The 20,499-nt window shown below is 41.1% G+C and overlaps 1 protein-coding gene across 1 annotated transcript in view; it reads right to left on the reverse strand.

The window, feature by feature from the left end:
• Window positions 1-20,499, reverse strand: part of slc6a3 (solute carrier family 6 member 3) — a 52,397-nt gene that overhangs the window by 13,859 nt on the left and 18,039 nt on the right. Inside the window, exons 7-12 of the mRNA XM_052015725.1 lie at window positions 13,948-14,051; window positions 10,190-10,314; window positions 9,646-9,758; window positions 7,878-8,006; window positions 7,512-7,611; window positions 1,882-1,982 (exon numbers count right to left, since the gene is read on the reverse strand). Coding sequence (XP_051871685.1) covers window positions 1,882-1,982; window positions 7,512-7,611; window positions 7,878-8,006; window positions 9,646-9,758; window positions 10,190-10,314; window positions 13,948-14,051 — 672 coding nt within the window. The remainder of the gene's footprint in view (window positions 1-1,881; window positions 1,983-7,511; window positions 7,612-7,877; window positions 8,007-9,645; window positions 9,759-10,189; window positions 10,315-13,947; window positions 14,052-20,499) is intronic.

Here is a 20,499-nt window from a genome sequence, read left to right on the forward strand (position 1 = left end):
AACAAGGGAATATCTATGATTGATAATTATGTGGACTTCCTCCAAGCATTTGATGATGTCTCCTCCTTACAAAACTGTTAGTTGGGTCAATAAATTTACTCCCAACTAGATGAGCTTCAATTTTAGCTAAGAAACTGCTGAGTGATAGGGAGTAGTGATAATAATAAAGCATCTAATTGTGTGAATGTAATTACTGGTGACCTACAGCCATCTATATTGAGGCCAGAATGTGTCACTTTATTTATTAACTTTTCTAACAGGATAAAAAGTCACATGTCCAAGTTCGCCAATGATATAATATCTAATGGGATTGCAAGCACCAAAGATGGAAACAAAATTACACCAAGTAATTTGTTCATGAATCACATGAGCAAGACTGCGGCGAATAGATAAATCTGATGTTATCAGTTCTATATCCAAAAACAATGGAGTACATTCTCAAATGGTGAGAAACTTGAAACAGTGGAATCCAAAAAGACAAGAACACCCAAGGGCCTGGTTTAATAAAAAGCCATGGACAGGTATATAACTAATCAAAAATGATAGTATAATGCTGATCTTTACAACTAAGTGACTGTTCAGCTAAACAAAATGCTGGTTAGACCACCCTGGAGACTATTCCTCAGGAAGGATATTATGAAATTATGTAAAACTGTGCGGGAAGGAGAGAAATTAGTGAAACTTAGAAAGTGCTGCAGTAATTGAGAGTATAGATTGAAAATGTATTTGTGCCGGTTGGGGTGGGTAGCATTTATAGGCCATATTAGGAGCAGCCCTTAGAGGAATGAATTTATGAAACACATCTGCATTCAAAGGGCAGATAATGTATAGAAATTGATGCAAGATAAATTGTTAATTTTAAATTTGTAAATTTAAAAATCAGTAAATCAAAAATATGCAACTTAAATTTAAAGTTATTGGGACCATGAAGGATATATAAAATTAGATCAGGGCTCAGTTATGATCTTATTAAATGGTGGAACAGTCTTGAAGAGCTAAATGTTCTACACTAATGTTCCTATGAATTAGTATATAGAACACTTCAACTTTACGAAATATAATGAAAAATATTTATTTTTATAAATGAATTCTTTGACGAATAACAGCATAATCCCTATATTAATATAATCGTATTTCCAAGGATGTCAAAAGATGTACAAAGGATTAAACATTTTGGCTGTTTCACTGCTTGACGTTGTTCATCTTATGGATTTTGTTAAGTAAATCATTACAATGCAATAGTCCTATGTTATTAGCGATGCAATCCACTTTTTAAAAAAATGAATGGGAGAGAATAAATTAGGTACATAACCTGTGCAATAATTCTGACTGAAGAACAGATACAGGTGTTAGAAATGCCACTGTGTTGAAATAGCTGAACAGGTATAATCCAGAACCATTCACTATGCTTCTTAAAATAATGCAGAATTAACACAAATATAGATTCATCCATAAACATGGATTTTGGTCAACATTCCAGAGTTAGGCTTTTCAATCAATAGATTTACTGATCTATATCAAGAATATACTGGGATTTTATGGATATACAATATTTGCACAGTGGCTTTATTACTGAACTGAGAATTCAGTAACCTGGATGAGTAATCAGATTCTAATCCCACCGTGGCAGTTCAAAGGGAAAGTTCCAGAGATGAATCTGGTTCAACTGAGCACGAGGTGTCAGATTGATTCAATTTGTTGTAGGTTGTTGACCTACACAATTATGGTCGACTCTTAGCTGCTTTCTGAACTGACCTGGGAAGCCACTCAGTTGCATCAGTGCCTTTTCAGGGCAAGTGGGATGGACATTAAATGCTGGGCTCACCAGCAATTTCCACACTTATGAATCAAATTTGCAAAATACACTTCTTTTTGACTCACCAGAAGGAAACAGGGACTGACAAACTTCCAGCAAAGCCTCCAGTATAAGCCAGGTCTTGTACCGATCATTTTTTCAATGTCATTGCTGAAACGATCAACTCCTGGAAAAGAAAGTTATGATCTAGGACATAAGGTTTGGTTTATTTTTCAGGTACATCTCATAACATCTAAAAACAAAAGTCCATTGATTACCAGTCCTGGGGTGAATGGGCACTTTCATATCTCCAAACATTGCAATGGAATATCAAAAGGTGATGTCTATTGTTGGATTTTTAAATGCAGCATGTGCAGTGCATCCTGGCTGAAATGGAGAGTGATACAACTGGACTAAGATAAATCTATGTCTTACCATCAGGCCTGATTTAACATCCTGCAGACATCGACTTCAATGCAGCTGATGAATGCTTAATGAGCAGAGATGGTGGCCTAGAAATTCTAATGGGTGCACTAGATTGAATTATAGTGGTGCATCAAAGCTATAAACTTCAGTAGTGTTCGAAGCCCAAGCCTTAAAGGAACTCGGGGCTTGGCCCAGGTGATGAGCATTACGAGTGGGTGATCTTGCCCTGAGGTTGAGTTGGTGATGAAGTGAGTGACCAGGGTGGAATTGTATTAGTGAGCAAGGTGGGACAGGAGGGATATGGTGGCAATCAGGTTAATGATCAGGATTTTTGACATGGAACTTGAGACGGGTACCAGAGGGTTTAAAGGAAAGTACAGGCAACTTCATGTTAGAGCAGTTCAGGTAACAGAAGTTTGCCCTTATAGAATTCACAAATCGTTACCAAAAAATCTGAGGTCTAAAAATTCGCTCTTGCGGAATTTATGTAAAAAAATAAACACAATTCTTTTTTCAACTCTTATTTCTTGTAGCCACATCATCTGCGCATGCACCATGTTACAGAAAATCATGATATCACAAGATCACAAGACAAGGGAGCAGAAGCAGGCCATTCGGCCCATTGAGTCTGCTCCAAGGAAAGGGAAATAGAATTGAGAAATGGGGAATGGGGGGAAAAAAAACTATTCTAATCCCAATTTCCGGCCTTATCCCCATATCCCTTGATATCCTGACTATTTAGATATCTATCTATCTCCTCCTTGAACGCCCCCACTGATCTGGCCTCCACTGCTGTACGTGGCAAGGAGTTCCACAAATTCACCACCCTCCAGCTAAAGAAATTTTTCCTCATCTCTATTTTGAAACTGTACCCTCTAATTCTAAGATTGTGCCCTCTGGTCCTGGACTCACCCGCCAAGGGAAACAGCCTAGCCACATTTACTCTGTTCTTTCCTATCAATATTTTAAATGTCGCTATGAGGTCCCCTCTCATTCTTCTGTACTCCAGTGAGTACAGTCCAAGAGCCGACAAACGCTCCTCATACGTAAGCCCTTTCATTCCTGGAATCATCCTCGTAAATCTCCTCTGAACCCTCTCCAACGTCAACACATCCTTCCTAAGATGTGGGGCCCAAAACTGCGCACAATATTCCAAATGAGGCCTCACTAGTGCCCTGTAGAGCCTCATCAACACTTCCTTACTTTTATACACTATACCTCTCGAAATGAATGCCAACATAGCATTCGCTTTCTTTACCACCGATCCGACCTGGTGGTTAACCTTTAAGGTATCCTGCACGAGTACCCCCAAGTCCCTTTGTACTTCCATGCTTTGGATTTTCTGCTTCCAAAGTGTACAACTGCACATTTCTCTACATTGAATCTCATCTGCCATTTCCTTGCCCATTCTCCTAAACTGTCTAGGTCCCTCTGCAACCTTCCTATCTCTTCAATACTCCCTACTCCTCCCCCTATCTTGGTGTCATCCGCAAACTTAGCCACGAAACCATTTATTCCATCATCCAAATCGTTAATGTACAAGGTAAAAAGGAGCGGTCCCAACACCGACCCCTGCGGCACACCACTAGTAACCGGTAACCAACCAGAACGAGATCCTTTTATTTCCACTCTTTGCTTCCTGCCAACCAGCCAATGCTCCACCCATTCTGTTATCCTACCCGTAATTCTATGACCTCTCATCTTATTAATCAGTCTCTTGTGAGGCACCTTATCAAAGGCCTTTTGAAAGTCTAAATACACAACATCTACCGCCTCTCCCTTATCCACCTTACCTGTGATTTCTTCAAAAAACTCCAATAGGTTGGTCAGGCAGGATCTTCCCTTCACAAAACCATGTTGGCTAGGACCTATCTTGCCTTGCGCCTCTAGGTATTCCATAACCCCGTCTTTGAGGATAGATTCTAATAACTTTCCCACCACTGACGTCAGACTAATAGGTCTGTAATTTCCTTTATGCTGCCTCCCACCTTTCTTATACAACGGAACTACATTTGCGACCCTCCAGTCCTCCGGAACCACGCCGGAATCTATCGACTTCTGGAAAATTATCGCCAATGCCTCCACTATCTCTAAAGCCACCTCCTTCAGAACCCGGGGATGCACCTCATCCGGTCCGGGAGACTTATCAGTCTTTAGCCCATTTAGTTTTCCTAGCACCTTCTCCCTAGTAATCTTAACTGAGCTCAATTCCATTTCGTGAGACTCCTGACTAACTGGCACATTACTGATGTCCTCCACGGTGAAGACCGATGTAAAACATTCATTCAATTCCTCTGCCATCTCTCTATCGTCCATTATAATAGCTCCTGCACCGTTATCAATTGGTCCTATATCAACCCGTGTCTCTCTTTTACACCTTATGTATTTAAAAAAACTCTTAGTATCCTTTCGAATGTTATCCGCCAACTTCCTTTCATAATTTATCTTTTCTTTCCTAATGACCTTCTTAGTTTCTCTCTGCAGGTTTTTAAAAGCTTCCCAGTCTTCTGTTTTCCCACTAATTTTTGCTTCTTTGTATGCTGCCCCTTTTGCTTTTATTTTAGCCTTCACCTCTCTCGTTATCCACATTTGTGCCTTTTTTCCATTCAAAACCTTCTTTTTTCTTGGAATATATCTATCCTGCAATTTCCTTATTTCCTGTAGAAATTCCTTCCATTTCTCCTCTGCCGTCCCTCCAGCCAGCTTACTCTTCCAATCAATTAGGGCCAACTCCTCTCTCATACCATTGTAATTTCCTTTGTTCCACTGAAATATCGATACACCAGTTATCAGCTTCTCCTTCTCAAACTTGAAACTGAACTCAATCATATTGTGATCACTGGTTCCCAGTGGTTCCTTTACCTTTAGTTCCCTAATCACCTCCGGTTCATTACACAGCACTCGATCCAAAACAGCCGATCCCCTGGTGGGCTCTTCAACAAGTTGCTCTAGAAAAACATCCCTGAGGCATTCCACAAACTCCCTCTCCTGAGTACTACCGCCATTCTGGATTTCCCAGTCCACCTTCATGTTAAAATCCCCCATAATTATCTTCACATTGTCACTCTGGCATGCTTTTTCTATCTCAAACTGCAACTTATCGTCAACTTGCTGACTGCTATTAGGGGGCCTATACATGACTGCTACCATTGTCCTTTTACCCTTGCTATTTCTTAGCTCCACCCACAAGGATTCCACCTCCTCTGACCCAATATCCTTCCTTTCTATCGATTTTCTATCACTACTAACCATCATGGCCATACCTCCCCCTCTGCCTACCCGCCTATCCTTCCTATACACTGTGTACCCCTGGACATTCAGTTCCCAATCACATCCGTCATAAAGCCATGACTCGGTGATTGCCACAATGTCGTATTTATTAACCTGTAGTTGTGCCACTAGGTCATCTACTTTATTCCTAATGCTACGTGCATTTAAATATAGTACGTTTAGTCCGGTATCTGCTATTAATTTTGTTGTACTTCTATTGTTCAGCAGATTATCCTGGCTTTCCACCTGTCTATCCTTCTTACCATCTTCACTACATACTACCTTAGACATGTTCCTATATACCTCATCCCCTATCCTAACATTCTGTATCCTAACATCCTGACTTGTTGTACTTCTATTATTCAGCAAATTATCCTGACTTCTCACCTGCCTGTCCTTCTTGCCATCCTCATTGGACTTGTTTCTATAAACTTCCTCCTTTACCTTAGCATCTTGTAACCTAACATCCTGGTTTCCATCCCCCTGCCAGATCAGTTTAAACCCTCCCCTACAACTAAATCAAACATTCCCGCCAAGATATTGGAACCTTTGGAGTTTAGGTGCAACCCATCCTTAGCGAATAGGTCATGCCTCCCCCAAAAAAGGTCCCAATTATCCAAAAATCTGAAGCCCTGCCCCCTGCACCAGTCACTCAGCCACGCATTCATCTGCCAGAGCTTTCTATTCTTCCTATCATTGACACGTGGCACAGATAGTAGTCCTGAGATTACTACCCTTGAGGTCCTACTTCTCAACCTTCTCCCCAATGCCTTGTATTCCTCCTTCAGGACCTCTTCTCTTTTTCTACCTATGTCATTGGTACCTACGTGTACCAAGACTTCTGGCTGCTCACCCTATGGATGGTTTTCTGGGAACAGCCTCCCTCTGATCCCCTTCCCATAACACAGGGGTTGCCTGTATGGAGCACAAGAGATTCTGCAGATGCTGGAATCCAAAGCAACACACACAAAATGCTGGAGGAACTCAGCAGGTCAGGCAGCAGAATTTATTTCCCTCCATAGATGCTGCCTGACCTGCTGAGTTCCTCCAGCATTTTGTGTGGGTTGCCTGAATGGGATTTGCCTTAGTGGGTTTCCAATCCAGTGCACGGCGTGAAGGCTGAGTTTGTTTGGAAATGTCCAGTGACGATTGGTCCCAGGACAACTTGGCCAAGTTTCCTTTGCAATGTGCCATAAAGAACGTTGCACAGGGAGACAGGTCTTCCCCCACACAGTTGCATAGGAATCACATGGGGCATTCCAAGGTAAATCCTGACTGGAAGCGCATCAGAGCTTTCTGAATCAGAGCTTTCAGCAAATCCTGAATTTCTCAAGTGTTGTTAGTTGACCCAGAAGTGTTCATTTTGGGAAAGAAAACCCAGTACTGAGCATCTGAATTTCTCAGCCATTGAGTTTCTCCTTCCATGAGAATGGAGTATCTATAGCTACAAGTGCTTTCAGTTTTCCCTCTTCATTGTCCTGTATGTTCAATGAAAGAGCATAGTGAGAGAGATTTGCAAATAGAGTCACCATTGGCATGCCTCTAACTTCTTATATTAGAGGGCTTATGAGGGACTGCCAGCCAATTCCAATTAAGACGAGAATAAGTATGAAACAAATAATCCATGCAAGATATCTAACCATTCCCTGCACAGAATGCCTGGCTGCAAGAACTTATGGATTCTGTACTTTGATATATTGAAGAGATCAGCATAGTACCCAATATTAAACAGCTCTATCCCACTTGTTCAGGAACCACAAATATGTTAATTCACTAATACAAGAGCTTTCAGTAGGATGCCTTATTAGAGCAGATGTGGAGGGTACCATGCAGAACATGGAACTACCTTGCCTTCTGCTGTACTGACTACTGGTTGATCTTTAGCCAAAGGTCAACAAATAACTGTCAATAACCCACAATTACCTTATGTTATTAGCAAAAACAAACTTGAGCAGATGGACTGGAATTTCAGCAGTGGAAGTTAAAGGAAAAGTTCATTGACTGGTCAAAATTAACTTACCATAAAACCAGGAGACCCCAATAGTTTCTATAAGCACTCCAAACAAAATGGATGTCTCTGCTGCAAACTTGTCAAGCAAGGTGAACACGTAGATACCACCCTAGAGACAAAGGACATTCCAGGAGAGGTGACAGCAGATTATAGATTCAATGGACAAACAACACTTAAAAGAAAGATCAACAAAGGATTACTAGCAAATCAAGTAAAGTTTGGGACCACAGTGATATCATTGACCTGTCCCATTCAGTGAAGCTGCCCCATTCTTCTAATACAATGCATTAACTTTACTAAACAGTAATGAGTACATTTACCAGGAGTTGTGTTATACTGTTATTTTTAAAATGAATCTTTCTGAGAGTGACCTACATCAGTTACACAGAAAAGAGACACCAGAAATGTCATTATGATGATGAAAAGTGTGAAGATCTCTCTGTGGTTACGCAAGAATTTGAATTCATCAATCACTCCTGTGATGACTGATTCCATGCCGCCCATCTGTAGGAACAGGAAACACACCGTTAGGAACGTGAGGACTCTTTAGTGCTTGGAACGTGCCTTTTTTTCAAATTAATGAATAGATATATAAATAGTGCTGCTGCAGTTTATTATATTTGCATACTTGCTTCCAGATCCGCTTTCAAATGCTGATACTTTTGACCTTGTGTGGTCGAGGTCTGACTGCATTGATGATTTGCACTTCCCCAGCCCAACCACCCACTAGATGGCAACATGATGGCTGCTGGGAAACGGAAAGCACAAGAGGACCAATTCTGGTCGCAAACAGTGGAAAAAGGATGAGGAAAGGAAAAACTAAAGCCAACATAAAATATGCCGTTTAGAGAGGAAAACGTAGCAGCAAAGGGAAATAAAAAAAGATGGAAAATAGGCAGAGAAAGTAGCAAAAGAATGACTGGAAAGCAGGGTGGGAAAAGATTTGCACGGGAGAAGAAAATGGGATAAATAAGTCAAGGAGAGAAATTTTTTAAAAAGGTGCAGCTGTGAAATAGAAAATTGAGAAAAAAATGGACAAAAGACAAGCTGGAAGCCAAATAACAATGAAAGAAATGGGAAGTCAAGAAGTAATTGTTAGGGTTGGCCAATGCTGATGCCCAGGTTGTTTATAGTGGGGGAGTCAGCCACGTTAACATCCTGAACGTCAAGGGTAAATGGTTAGGCTGTGTCTGGTCATTGGCTGACATGTTGGTGGCACGGATTTTACTTGCTACTTAGCAAACCATGCCACGTTGTCTAGGTGTTGCTGCATGCAGACTTGGGTTGCTTCATTTTCTGAGAAGATGCAAATGGGATTGGAGACTGTGCAATCATCAGTGAACATCCCCACCATTGAATTTGTGAAGGAAGTAAGGTCTCTGGTGAAGCAGCTGAAGTTGGTCATGCCTGGGTCACTTCCTTGAGGAACTCCTGCTGCGAGTTCCTAAAAAAAAATGATTGATCTCTAACAATCACAACCATTTTCCTTCATGCTTTCCTCTTGATGCTCAGCAACTGCACCCTTGCATTGTCCATGGCTCAATTCACCACATCCCCATTACCTACCTGCACCAACTCCCCTCAGAGCTCAGCAATCCCCATTACCTCATCTTCACAAAAGTGGCAGCCATGCAGGTCTCATTCATGCAACTCAGTTTACACACACTGGCTGCTACTTGCCCATATCAGCCGCATAATAAAAGACAACCACTGACGTATTTTTGCTCTTTCTTGCAGGAGATGGTGACACATATCAGCCAATAGCAGCAAAGGGATGGAGAAGGATGTGTCTGCATATTTTAATTCCTCTGGTAGGCAGTGAGACAGAGCTGAGAAGTCTGTCAATGAAGGTATTACTCCTAATATCCCACATCCTACTTTCTCCCCCACAGACATTTGGTGGGCAGGATGGGAGCAGCTTCGAGGAAATTCTAGGCTTTCTATTTCCTAGAAGACAGCATGAACGATGATTTCACAGTAGGACAATTAGATGAATTTAGTTCCTGTTCCTTATTGCCTTCCTCGGATTTATGTTCTGCAGCTTGCAGAGAACTGAAAGCTTTGAGAATTGTGGTTTCACCGTATTGTACTTCAGTGTCCCATTCATTTCATTAACCTTTAAACGATAAAACTATGCACTCACTGCACTGTCCAGTCCAAGTGTCAGAAGCATGATGAAGAAGATGACCGACCAGACTGAAGAACCAGGAAGAGTGGCAATTGCTTCTGGGTAAATGATGAATACCAATCCAGCTTCTGAAAAAAAATAATTAAAGTAATTTTTCCAATTTCAAGATGATGCTAAATCCACTTGATGATGCTGTTAAAACCCAAGATCACTTCCCTTTCATAGAGGGCAAATTGTTCAAAAACTAAAATAAATCAGGGCTTATAAACTGAAAAAAAAATCATTTTGAAATGAGAAGAGTATGTAATCACTCCACTAGTTGGTTTAAAGCTTTTTGAAACAAGTATTGATGTTTGTTTTTGAACCTATTCACATGCAAGTTGTGATCTCATTTCATTAATAGATTATAAGATTCTCGTAAAAACATGGTGAACTAAACTGGGAGCTCCCCTCCCCACCCCCCATCCCATCCCTCATCCCCCCCACTGCCCCCCCACCCCATCCCCCACCCCCCATGGTTATCTGTTGCACAAGGTGAGCAATAACTCCATATGCTCACCTCCAGTGGCCACATCCTCCAGCGGCACTCCACGTTGCTTTGACATGTAGCCCAGGAAAGAGAAGACAACAAAGCCAGAAAAGAAACTGGTCACAGAATTGACGGAACTGGTAATGATGGCATCCCTGAAAACAAAATTGAGTGTTATGGCTTGAGTGGTACAGAGAAATGAAGGGCCACATATGATAGACAACGATTTTGCTTCTAATGGAAGGAAAACACATTCTGGACATGTTATATAAACGCTCAGACTTATGAAGCATCTGTATTGGGCATGTCAGGTAAAGGAATTGATCCATGGCTTTTAAGGATAGAAAAATCACAAGTTTTCATCACAATCTTGCATGCCTCAGCAAGTCTACTTCTATGAGGCAACAAACATACACAAAAGAGTAAATCAAACCCACTCCTGATGTAAAAATAATGACTCAAATAGCAGTGCCTAGATCAGTGGAGTGGTCCTCTTGTCAATAGAGTGGTCGGTTCTTGAACCAACCAGCACAACCCTAATAACTAGAGTTTAGCAACACCATGGCCACTTTAATCACTTTGTACTAAAATGGACTTTGAATTTTTATGTTCTAATTGTGCTCTTATAAAAAGTCGTGTTTAATTTTGGTTTTTCTTGTGAATGCTGCTTATATGTTATGTGCTGTGATGCTGCTGCAGGTAAGATTTTCATTGCACCTATACACACATGACAATGAACTCGACTTTGTTCCTCTTTCCCTCACTTCCAATCAACTATCAATGAAAATGTGCCCAGAATCAAGTAACAGTACTAGATGGGTTTAAACAATTCTGTCGCTCTGAAGTGGAGCAAGTAATTGCTGGCACTGCTTTGATTCACATTACTGGGTATAGTGCGTCTCAGGTCTTGTCAACACCTGCTGCTAAAATTAGCCACTAGAACTCTAAGCGGGTAGATGAATGATAAATACAATCACTGCAGGAAATCATTAAGCAGTTTGGTGCACACTGGTGACAACAATGGCAGCACAACATGGGATCTTGAACAATCCAGAAGACCTGGTGGGAATGGTAGTCACCAGCGCCACCACTGGCAATTTGATCTGCCCAGTATGCATGACAATTGAAGTCTCCCATTGATTAAGGCATCACCTTTGTTATTAGTTAGTCCTGATAGACTTTTCTCACCAGTATTATCTGCCCTATCACCATCCAAACTGATTTTACTTCCTTACCTTTTGAGCTCAGATTCTTCCTTGCCACAGGTAGAGAGTAATCTTTTTGTACTCATGCCACAGTAGTCCATCATATCCCACTGCCTGCCTTTCCAAGGCAGCAGCTTCCCTGGAATATTCAGCACCCAGTCTTGGTCACCTTGCAACTATGCCTTTTAGATTAAATCTACTCATCCCTGTTGCAATAATTCATCTATCGCATTAGAAGTGCTTTCTGCATTTGGATAGAGAGCCATAATTTTTAGTTTGTTACTGTCCTCACCTGCTTTTACCAATGCACAGTTACTTTTATCCCTGTTGCTTCATGTCACTGTCTGATTATTATTACCCATTGTGTTCACTGTGTGGTTCACTGTCCTTTCTCTTCGACTTTCCTCCCATTCTCTTTCACCCCTCAGTTATTTTATTTAAAGCTTAATCTACAGCTCTAGTTATTCAATTTCCCAGGACACTGGAGTCACAGCCTGAGATATGCAAAGCCTACCCCACTGTGACAGCGCCCATTTCCCCCCGGTATTGGCATTAGTGCCTTAAGCATTGAAAGCTCTTCCACGTCAGTCTTAGAGCCATGCGTTTACTCAGACGTTCGCTAATGTTGTACAGCTATGATGGATAATGAACCAAAGGGACTGAGATGGAACAGGCACGTGTAGACAGTGGGACAATGTGTGTGACACTTTACAGCAACAGAATTACAAACTGAAATAAAATCAAAGTGCTTTCATTCCTATCCATTGCCCACATTGCATTGCTAAGCAACAACAGATACATAGAAAACAGCACTGTAACAAACAGACAGGGAAAGGAAAAGGAAAAAGAATGACAAAAGCAGAGAAAATCCGAATGAACTGCCTCCTCATCTAGTCATAATTTATGCAATGGGAGATGTACTTGTAACAACTTTAAATGTTAAAATTTTCTTTCTCCGTTTCTCCACACACAGTTGCCCACCCCACTGCTTGAATCCTCCATTTGAGCTCACTCTTTATATTCCTTCTCATTTCCTCCCCCATTCAGAATTTTAGTGGGAGCTCTCTTGATTTTTCTTTGTGCACTTCTGGGAAGTTAGGAGATTGATTAAAAAGCAACTAACAGAAATGACCATTATGCACTTTCCTAATGGTTTGCGCTGGTCTACCACAATTACAGAATGCAAGACGTGGCGGGGTGGGAGTGCTGCTTTTTTTTTGGGGGGAAGGAGAGGAAATCAGGAAAATTCCTCAGAAATTCTACACCTTTGTTTCCGGAGTACGTTAGCTGCCTCTAACCTCCTCCTATTTTTGATCTGACGCGTGCATTAGTCCAGACTGTTTGGGCAGTTTCCCAGGCCAACCTGCTCCATCAATGACCTTCCTTCCCCAGCCCATAAGGTCAGAGGATGTTCACTGATGATTGTACAATGCAATGTTTCATTTGCAGTTCCTCAGATAACAATGAAGTCTTACTTGTGGGCAGCAATATCTGCACTAGATTCTGGCTAAACTGAATGAGTATAATGAACACTATCTCTTAAATCCTAGGCAATGAAAAAATGGGCGGTGCGGACTCATTGGGCCGGAAGGACCTGTTACCACGCTGTAAATAAAATTTTTAAAAAAGAGATAGAGTCTAGGCAAACAGAATTGCCACTTCCAAGTTCCCAACACCTAGAGGGTAACCATTGAAAGCACCACACAAGTATTGTGGCTACAAGAGCAAGTCAGATGTCGGATGTTCTGTGGAGAGCAACTCCCCCACCTCCCCTAAGATTTTCCACCATCTACAATGCACAAGTCAGCAATGTGATGGAAAACTGCCCACTTGCCTGGATGCAGCTACAATTCTCAAGAACCTCAGTCCAGTCCAGGACAAAAGCAGCTGTTGATTGACACACTGCCCTTCGCTTTGAATATTCACTTCCTCCACCCCATTGCACTCCAGCTGCAGCATAATGAAGTGCACCATTTCACCAAGGCTTCTTTTACAGCTCCACCCTCCCCACCAAAGCTATGACTTTTTAAAGACTGGAAGGACAAGGGCTGCAGGTACACAGGGATTCCACCAGCTTCCAAGTCAACTTGGAGCTATGGAGACATGCTGATTTCCTCCAGCAGTTTATTTTTGTTCCAGTTTGGAAATATATTGTGCATTCATTATTGTTAGCTCAAACTCTTGGAGCTCCCTACCTAAGGGCACAGTGGAAGTCCCTTCGCTTCACAGATTGGTCCTAGGTGATGCTCTACCATGGCATTAGAAATGGGCATCGAATGTTAATCTTGTCAGTGACCCCTGCATCCCACATTTTTTACAGTTACTTAGTGATGGCGAAATTGCCAGACACTCTCATATCCATGAAAGAATTAATAAAAAAAGTAGGCCATGTGGTGCTTGTCTTTTTCAAGTGCCCAAATTACCCAAAGGACAATTCACTTTTGGCTCTTGATAAGATAACTGCAAAAGAATGACCCAGATGGTGTTAACGAATGGCTAGCTAATCTGTAGCAGAGATTTTGAATACTCAAAAAGACATTAGAGTCATTACGCAAAGAAACCATAGCCAGCAACATCGCCTACCTGTAGCAATTGTTATTAAATTTGTTATAGCTTGCAAATGCTATTAGTACACCAAAACCCACTCCAAGAGAGAAACATATCTGTGTGGCTGCATCTATCCAAACCTACAACAACAGATACACAAAGGAGAGAAAAAGAGCTGTTATTAGAGATAATTGCAGGAACCTATTCAGCACAGAGATGAAAGACAATATTAAAATAAGGGCAATTTTGTAACTTGTGTTTTGCATCTGTCGAATTTTTTTTTGTAGGTTACTGCTCCTTATTTGGTTACTGGCAATTAGGGAAAGGATGCATAAATTGCTATCTTTTACAGATGTCTATTTGTACAAATTTTACATATTAGTTTAAACACAACTGTAGATTAAAACATTCTGCACAGGCAGTCAATAAATTTGCAGAGAAATGTTTCAAAAATGTATTGAGTTATTCAATATTGATCGGTTAACTGGCATTTAAAACATAGAGCTGGTATAGCTGCTATTGAAAAGCTAGGATCCATTTCCATGGCAACTTCTCCAAGTAAGTAAAGTAATCAAAGCAAATGTCACTTTTTTGAAGCTTATTATAAATATACATTTTAAAGAATCTGCAAATTGTGTTTTTGAAACAACAAATTAAAACTGTGGTTAGTGCAATCGCAAGCCACACACTATTTATTCTTCAACTTAATTATTTTCATCAAATTAAATAATCTAAATTTGCACACAAATTACTTAGCCATGCAATCCTCTTTCTAATCTGCTTTTAACATTAGCTCGTGTATGATGGCGTTAGTTCTTCTGATGATTTTCATTTGTTCATTTCAGCCTTAATGGATGGTGAAAGCTCCAATTCTTAAGCAGTGTAACCAGTGCCATTTTGAAAGGGGTGCTTCAAGGTTACTCGACAGATTAAAACCACCAATGTCAGGCTGCACCAACTGATAACAATGGAAGCTGTGGAAAGGGCAGCTTGCAATTGTAGAGGAGAGTGTGCCGAGTTGGCAGCACAGAAGTACATTTCCTGCTCCTCCAGAGTCCATTGGATTAAATCCAACATATTAATGTTGCTTTCATATCCCCAAGCCTTCCTATGCTCCATCACCTCTTAAGCTAGTTGGTGTGTATATGGCACTGGATGTAGATTCCAGGACTTGGATTTAAGGTTGCTCATCAGCTGAACCAAGTTCCTTTCAGAATTGTGCCATTTGAAGGGGTGAGCATAGATATGTTAAAAGTAATTATCAAAGAGAAATGCTATTAAGGTCACTTAAGACAGTCAGATCAGTGGGATATGCAGATTTAAAATTAAGATTCTAGAGGAAAGCTAAAGCCAACAACAACTTCTTCTGAACTCAGCTGAACTCTTTAAGAGCACAAGTTGGAAGTAAAATCAAGGGTGGGGGGAAGTGGAGAAAATGATGGTGGCCTTTGGTTGTTGATTAGGAGCTGTGGGTCAAGAGGTGTTATTGGTATTGGTTTATTATTGTCACTTGTACCAAGGTACAGTGAAAAACTTGTCTTGCAAACTGATCGAACAGGTCAATTCATTACATAGTGCAGTTAATTGAGTTAGTACAGAGTGCATTGATGTAGTACAGGTAAAAACAATTACAGTACAGAGCAAAGTGTCACAGCTACAGAGAAAGTGCAGTTCAATAAGGTGCAAGGTCACAACAAGGTGGATCGTGAGGTCATAGTCCATTCATTGTATAAGGGAACCATTCAATAGGGCCTGTTCAGTGGGGAGTGGCATCAGGCGTTGATGATGGGGAGGTGGTAGGGATGGTGTCTGCCAACTACTGTCACCTTCAGATGGAACGGGGACCTGTAAGTAACAAAGGAGAACCACATAGTACTAAATGTGACTTCCCACTTTGAGTAAAAGTTGAGCTAAGGTAATGAAGAGTTGATGACCTGAAAATTCACAGGCCTCAGGAAGCATGGTACAGCACCTTTGCACTGATACCCATTTTAGCTATTGGTGTGGTGTACCAAAATCCAATGGCACTCGAGGACCAAAGCATTAAGCATGACTGAAAGGCCCTTAACATGCTTCCCTTCAGCTGCTGCACCCTCAGCAGGTAGGTCTAGGGTGGGCCCTGGGCACAGGCAGTTGTGGAGGAACAGAAGGCCAGTTTTTGTAAGTTGGAAGTTTGATCAAGGCCTGGGGCAGGGTAGGAGGGAAGTGTTGTGGAGGAGGGAGAGGAGGGGTTGAAGTTTGGGCAGTTGATTGGGGGATGGGAGTGTGTAGGGATTCCCAGTGGTCCTCAGGTTTCCTCCCACATCCCAAAGATGTGGCGGCTACTGCAAGTTACCCCTTAGTGTAGGTAAGTGTCAAAACGAATCAAAGAGGAGTTGATGGACATCTGAGAAAGAATATTTTTGATGGCTACATAGAAATAAGGATGAGGACATGGGACTGATGGGATTCCCCTGTTAGAAGCTAGCAAGGACGCAACGGCCCAACAAGCCAGTAGTACGTAAACCTGGTTGTTCAGTGAATGGCCAACAACAGGCTCACTTTGGAACAACGTGACATATTTTCCCACTCAATGCTCTAAAGGATTGTTGTGTAGGGAATGATTTGATACTTTCATGTGGAAATTATGTCATCCATACAACAGCGAATCATCCCTGGATACGCTTGAGTTTCTGAAGTAGGGAAATTTGATTTAGACATGGTTGCAATGGTGTTCCAATCTGGAAATAACTGACTTTTGTTGATGTAGAACACAGCAAAATAGTTCCATGCAACTGAATTCCTTAGCCATTTGATCCTACGTCAGTCTTTGGGAAACTCCACAACACAAACACAGTTGTTCTCCTAATTGGCAACTAAAATTACCCCATCACCTTGTAAAAACTGACAGACATGCAACTGCAGCATATCTTCCAGAATTATGCAGTTGATCCAAATGCTTGGATCAAGAATTTATGATCGGTAAAAAAAAAACTGGCCGTTGGAGAAACAAGTTTCTCAGAGACAGGTTTCTGAGGGTAGAAAATTCTTTGACGAAATAACAGAGGATAAAAATAAGCAACATACTAGGATACTTTATGTGGATTTTATTAATGCCTAACATCAGGAATAGGGAAAATGAGAGTTTATTGTAAAGGATGCGCATGCAAGGCACCAGAAAATATCAATGAGATTAGGTAAAGCCAGTATGAATTTACAAAAGGGAAATCACATTTGACGAACTCACTGGAGTTTTTTTTCCAGGGTGTAGCTGGGACAACAGATGAGGGAGACCAATGGATGTGGTATATTTGGACTTGCAGAAGACCTTTGATGAAGTCCCACATAAGAGGTTCATGTGCAAAATTAAAACACAAGATATGTAGTATTATCCAAGCATTGTTGGCAGACAGGAAATGGAGAGTAGGAGTAAAAGGGTCTTTATTTAGTGTTTTAGGTGATGACTAGTGGGGTACCACAGGGATCAGTGCTTGGGCCCCACTATATTTGGATGTGGGTACCAAATGTAATTTTTTTTTGTTTGCCATCAACACAAAACTGGGTGGAAATGCGAGTTGAGGAGGACTCTTAAGGCCTTAATGCAATTTGGACAAGTTGAGGGAATGGGTGTGTACGCGGCAGAGGTAGTACAAAGTGGACACGTGAAGTTATCCACAGAGGCAGGACAAACACAAAAGGCAGAGTATTATTTAAACAGCAATAGATTAGGAAACGTTGATGCGTGAAGGGGCTTGGGTTTCCTCGTATGCAAGTCCCCAGAAGTCAACATGCCGGTGTAGCAGGCAGTTAAGACAACAAATGGAACATTGTCCTTCATTGCAAGGTATTTTGAGAACAGGAGCAAGGTTAAACGAACTGTAACAAGAGGACCTTGATGAAACCATCCCTGCAGGATTACATACAGTTTTCACCTCCTTATCCAAGAAAGGATATACTTGCCAATAGAGACAGTGCAACAAAGGTTCACCAAATTGATTCCTGGGATGGTAGGGCTGCTGTATGAGGAGAGATTGGATTGACTGTACCTGTATACACTAGAGATCAGAGGAAAACGAGATCTAATTCAAAGACATGAATTCCTGACAGGGCTCGACAGGCAGCATGGACGTTTCCCCTGGTTGAGTCTAGAAGTCATAATCCCAGATATTTAGGAGAGAGAGATGAGAAATTTTTTCATGCAGAGGGCAGTGGAGGCCAAGTCACTGAATGTTTTTTTTAAAAAAAAGGAGGTAGATACAAAAAACACCAAGGGGTATGGGGAGAGAGAGTGGGAATAAGGCATCGAGATAGTGAATCAGCCATGATTATACTGAATAGAGCAGGTTCAAGGGACTCAGTGGCCCACTCCTTCTACTGTTTATCTATGCTTCTCTATCGATGGTGTCGATAAGCACATCATGTCCTCGTGTTATGTATCTAAACCTTTGCATCTTCCTTTTATTTATCAGTTTGAACCATACTCACTGACTACTTATTTGATTTAATTTTTCTTATGCTAGTTTAAAGTGTAAGGTATTCATAGAAGTCTTCTGAAGCACATTTCAAAAAACTCAGTTCATTCCTCCAGTGCTTTAGAGTGTATCCAGGTCTCACCACCAAGGAGATATGATGAAGTGGCCACAAGCTGGGGTTCCCTTTCCATTCAAATGTTGCTGCTCTTTTGTATTTTTTCCTACTTTGCTCATTGTTCATTGATTATGGCTGTTCTTGTTTTTACTTTTTCTGATGTAACATCTTGTGCTGGCTATGGCAAGTGTTATTCCTACCACATTCTAGATCATAGAAAAAATAAATGGGTGACAGAAATTAGTTCCTCAAACAATGGCTTGAATAAGAACATTTTTGCACAAACCGCCCTTGAAACAGGGTCCAAATGTTCTTTGGAACATGAAGGTGGTAAAGGAGATATCAGAAAATTTAAAAGACATGAAGAGTGAAATAGATTATATTAAAATTAAATTATACTAAGTATGTTATATGGAGGAAAAGAGCAACAGATTCAGTGAGCTGAAGGCCTGTTTCCCCGTTGTAACAGCAAGATTCCAGTTGTTTTTCCACCAATACAATACATGCTCAGAATTTTCTCTCTTTTGTGCCATGGACTGTTGTGTGTTATCTATGTTTAAACAGCTCAAGTCTGATTATCAAATCTGTCATTTCAACATGCCAATCAACAGGCTAATGAATTCAATGCCTTCCCATTGCCCCCTATAGCTGAACTCTGATAACCAATTTCGTTGAGCTATTCTTAAGCTGGCAAAATATTTGAAAAAGAACATGATACAAGTCCATCCCTAGAAAGCAGACCATGGTGCTACTCTCCCTCTCCCTGCTTTTCTTGCCTACATTCATCTCCTTTACTACATCAGGTAACCAATGTTCTATTTAGAATTATCTTTGAAGTATGGAGCAAAGTAACAGCATACATCCGAGTTAGGATTGATGAGGTTTCCCATTTCAAAACAATCGCATGGACCATTTTAACATTTCATTATCCTACCACATGAATAACAATAGTAATTTACATATTTATTGAAAAAAATATTCTTTTTTTTGGGAAGGTGTTACTTAAAGGTTAGTGTTTGTTGCCTGTCCCTAAGAGGCCTTGAGAAGGTGGTGGTGAGCCATTTTCTTGAACAACTGTGTCCTTCTGATGAGAATGTAACAGAGTTGGGGTAGTAGTTCCAGGATTTAGACCTAGTGATGAGGAATAGACGATTGTGTGCAACTTGGAGGGAAAGCTGCAGATGGTGGTGCTGTCTTGGGCTTGCACTTTTGTTTTAAAAAAAGTGATAGTGGGTACAGAATTGGGAAATGTTGTTGGTGTAGCGAATGTGGGTAAATGTGATACATTTTGTAGATCACACTGTAGCCATGGTGCACTAGCACTGCAGGCAAGAGATGTTTAGGCTGGTAGATGATGGACCTAATTATGGATATTGTGGTGGTACAGTGGGTAAATTAGCAGATGCTCGGACCAACAATATATTTACTGCCAAGGCAGCTGTGGAATTTAATTGCAGTTAATAACTTGGAAATAAAAAAAAATCTTGTCTTAGTATGATGACTTCAAAACTGCTAGATTGTCATGAAACTCATCTGGCTCACTTCTGTACTTTTGGTGGTTGGCCACGAGTGACTAAAGACCCACGGCAATGTGGTTGATTCTCAAGAGCCCTCTGAAATGGCTAACAACTGTCTGTTGTTGCATCTACAGGGCTTTCAAATGACATGAAGATTGGTGGTGTTGTGGATAGCATAGAAGACTGGCAAAGGATACAGCAGGATATAGATCAGTTACAGATATGAGCAGAGATGGCAGATGGAGTTTAACCCAGCCAAGTGTGAAGTGTTGCACCTTGGGAGATCAAATGTAAAGACACAGTACACTGTTAGTAGCAAGACCCTTAACAGTGTTGATGAGCAGAGGGATCTTGGGGTCCAAGTTCATAGCTCCCCGAAGGTGGCTACATAGGTTGATAGGGCAGTAAAGGCGGCATACAGAATGCTTGCCTTTATTAGTTGAGGCATTAAGTTCAAGAGTCAGGAAGTTATGCTGCAGTTTTATAAAACTTTAGTTAGGCCACA

This window comes from Pristis pectinata, chromosome 5 (genome assembly GCF_009764475.1).
Source record: "Pristis pectinata isolate sPriPec2 chromosome 5, sPriPec2.1.pri, whole genome shotgun sequence".
Lineage (NCBI taxonomy): Eukaryota > Metazoa > Chordata > Chondrichthyes > Rhinopristiformes > Pristidae > Pristis > Pristis pectinata.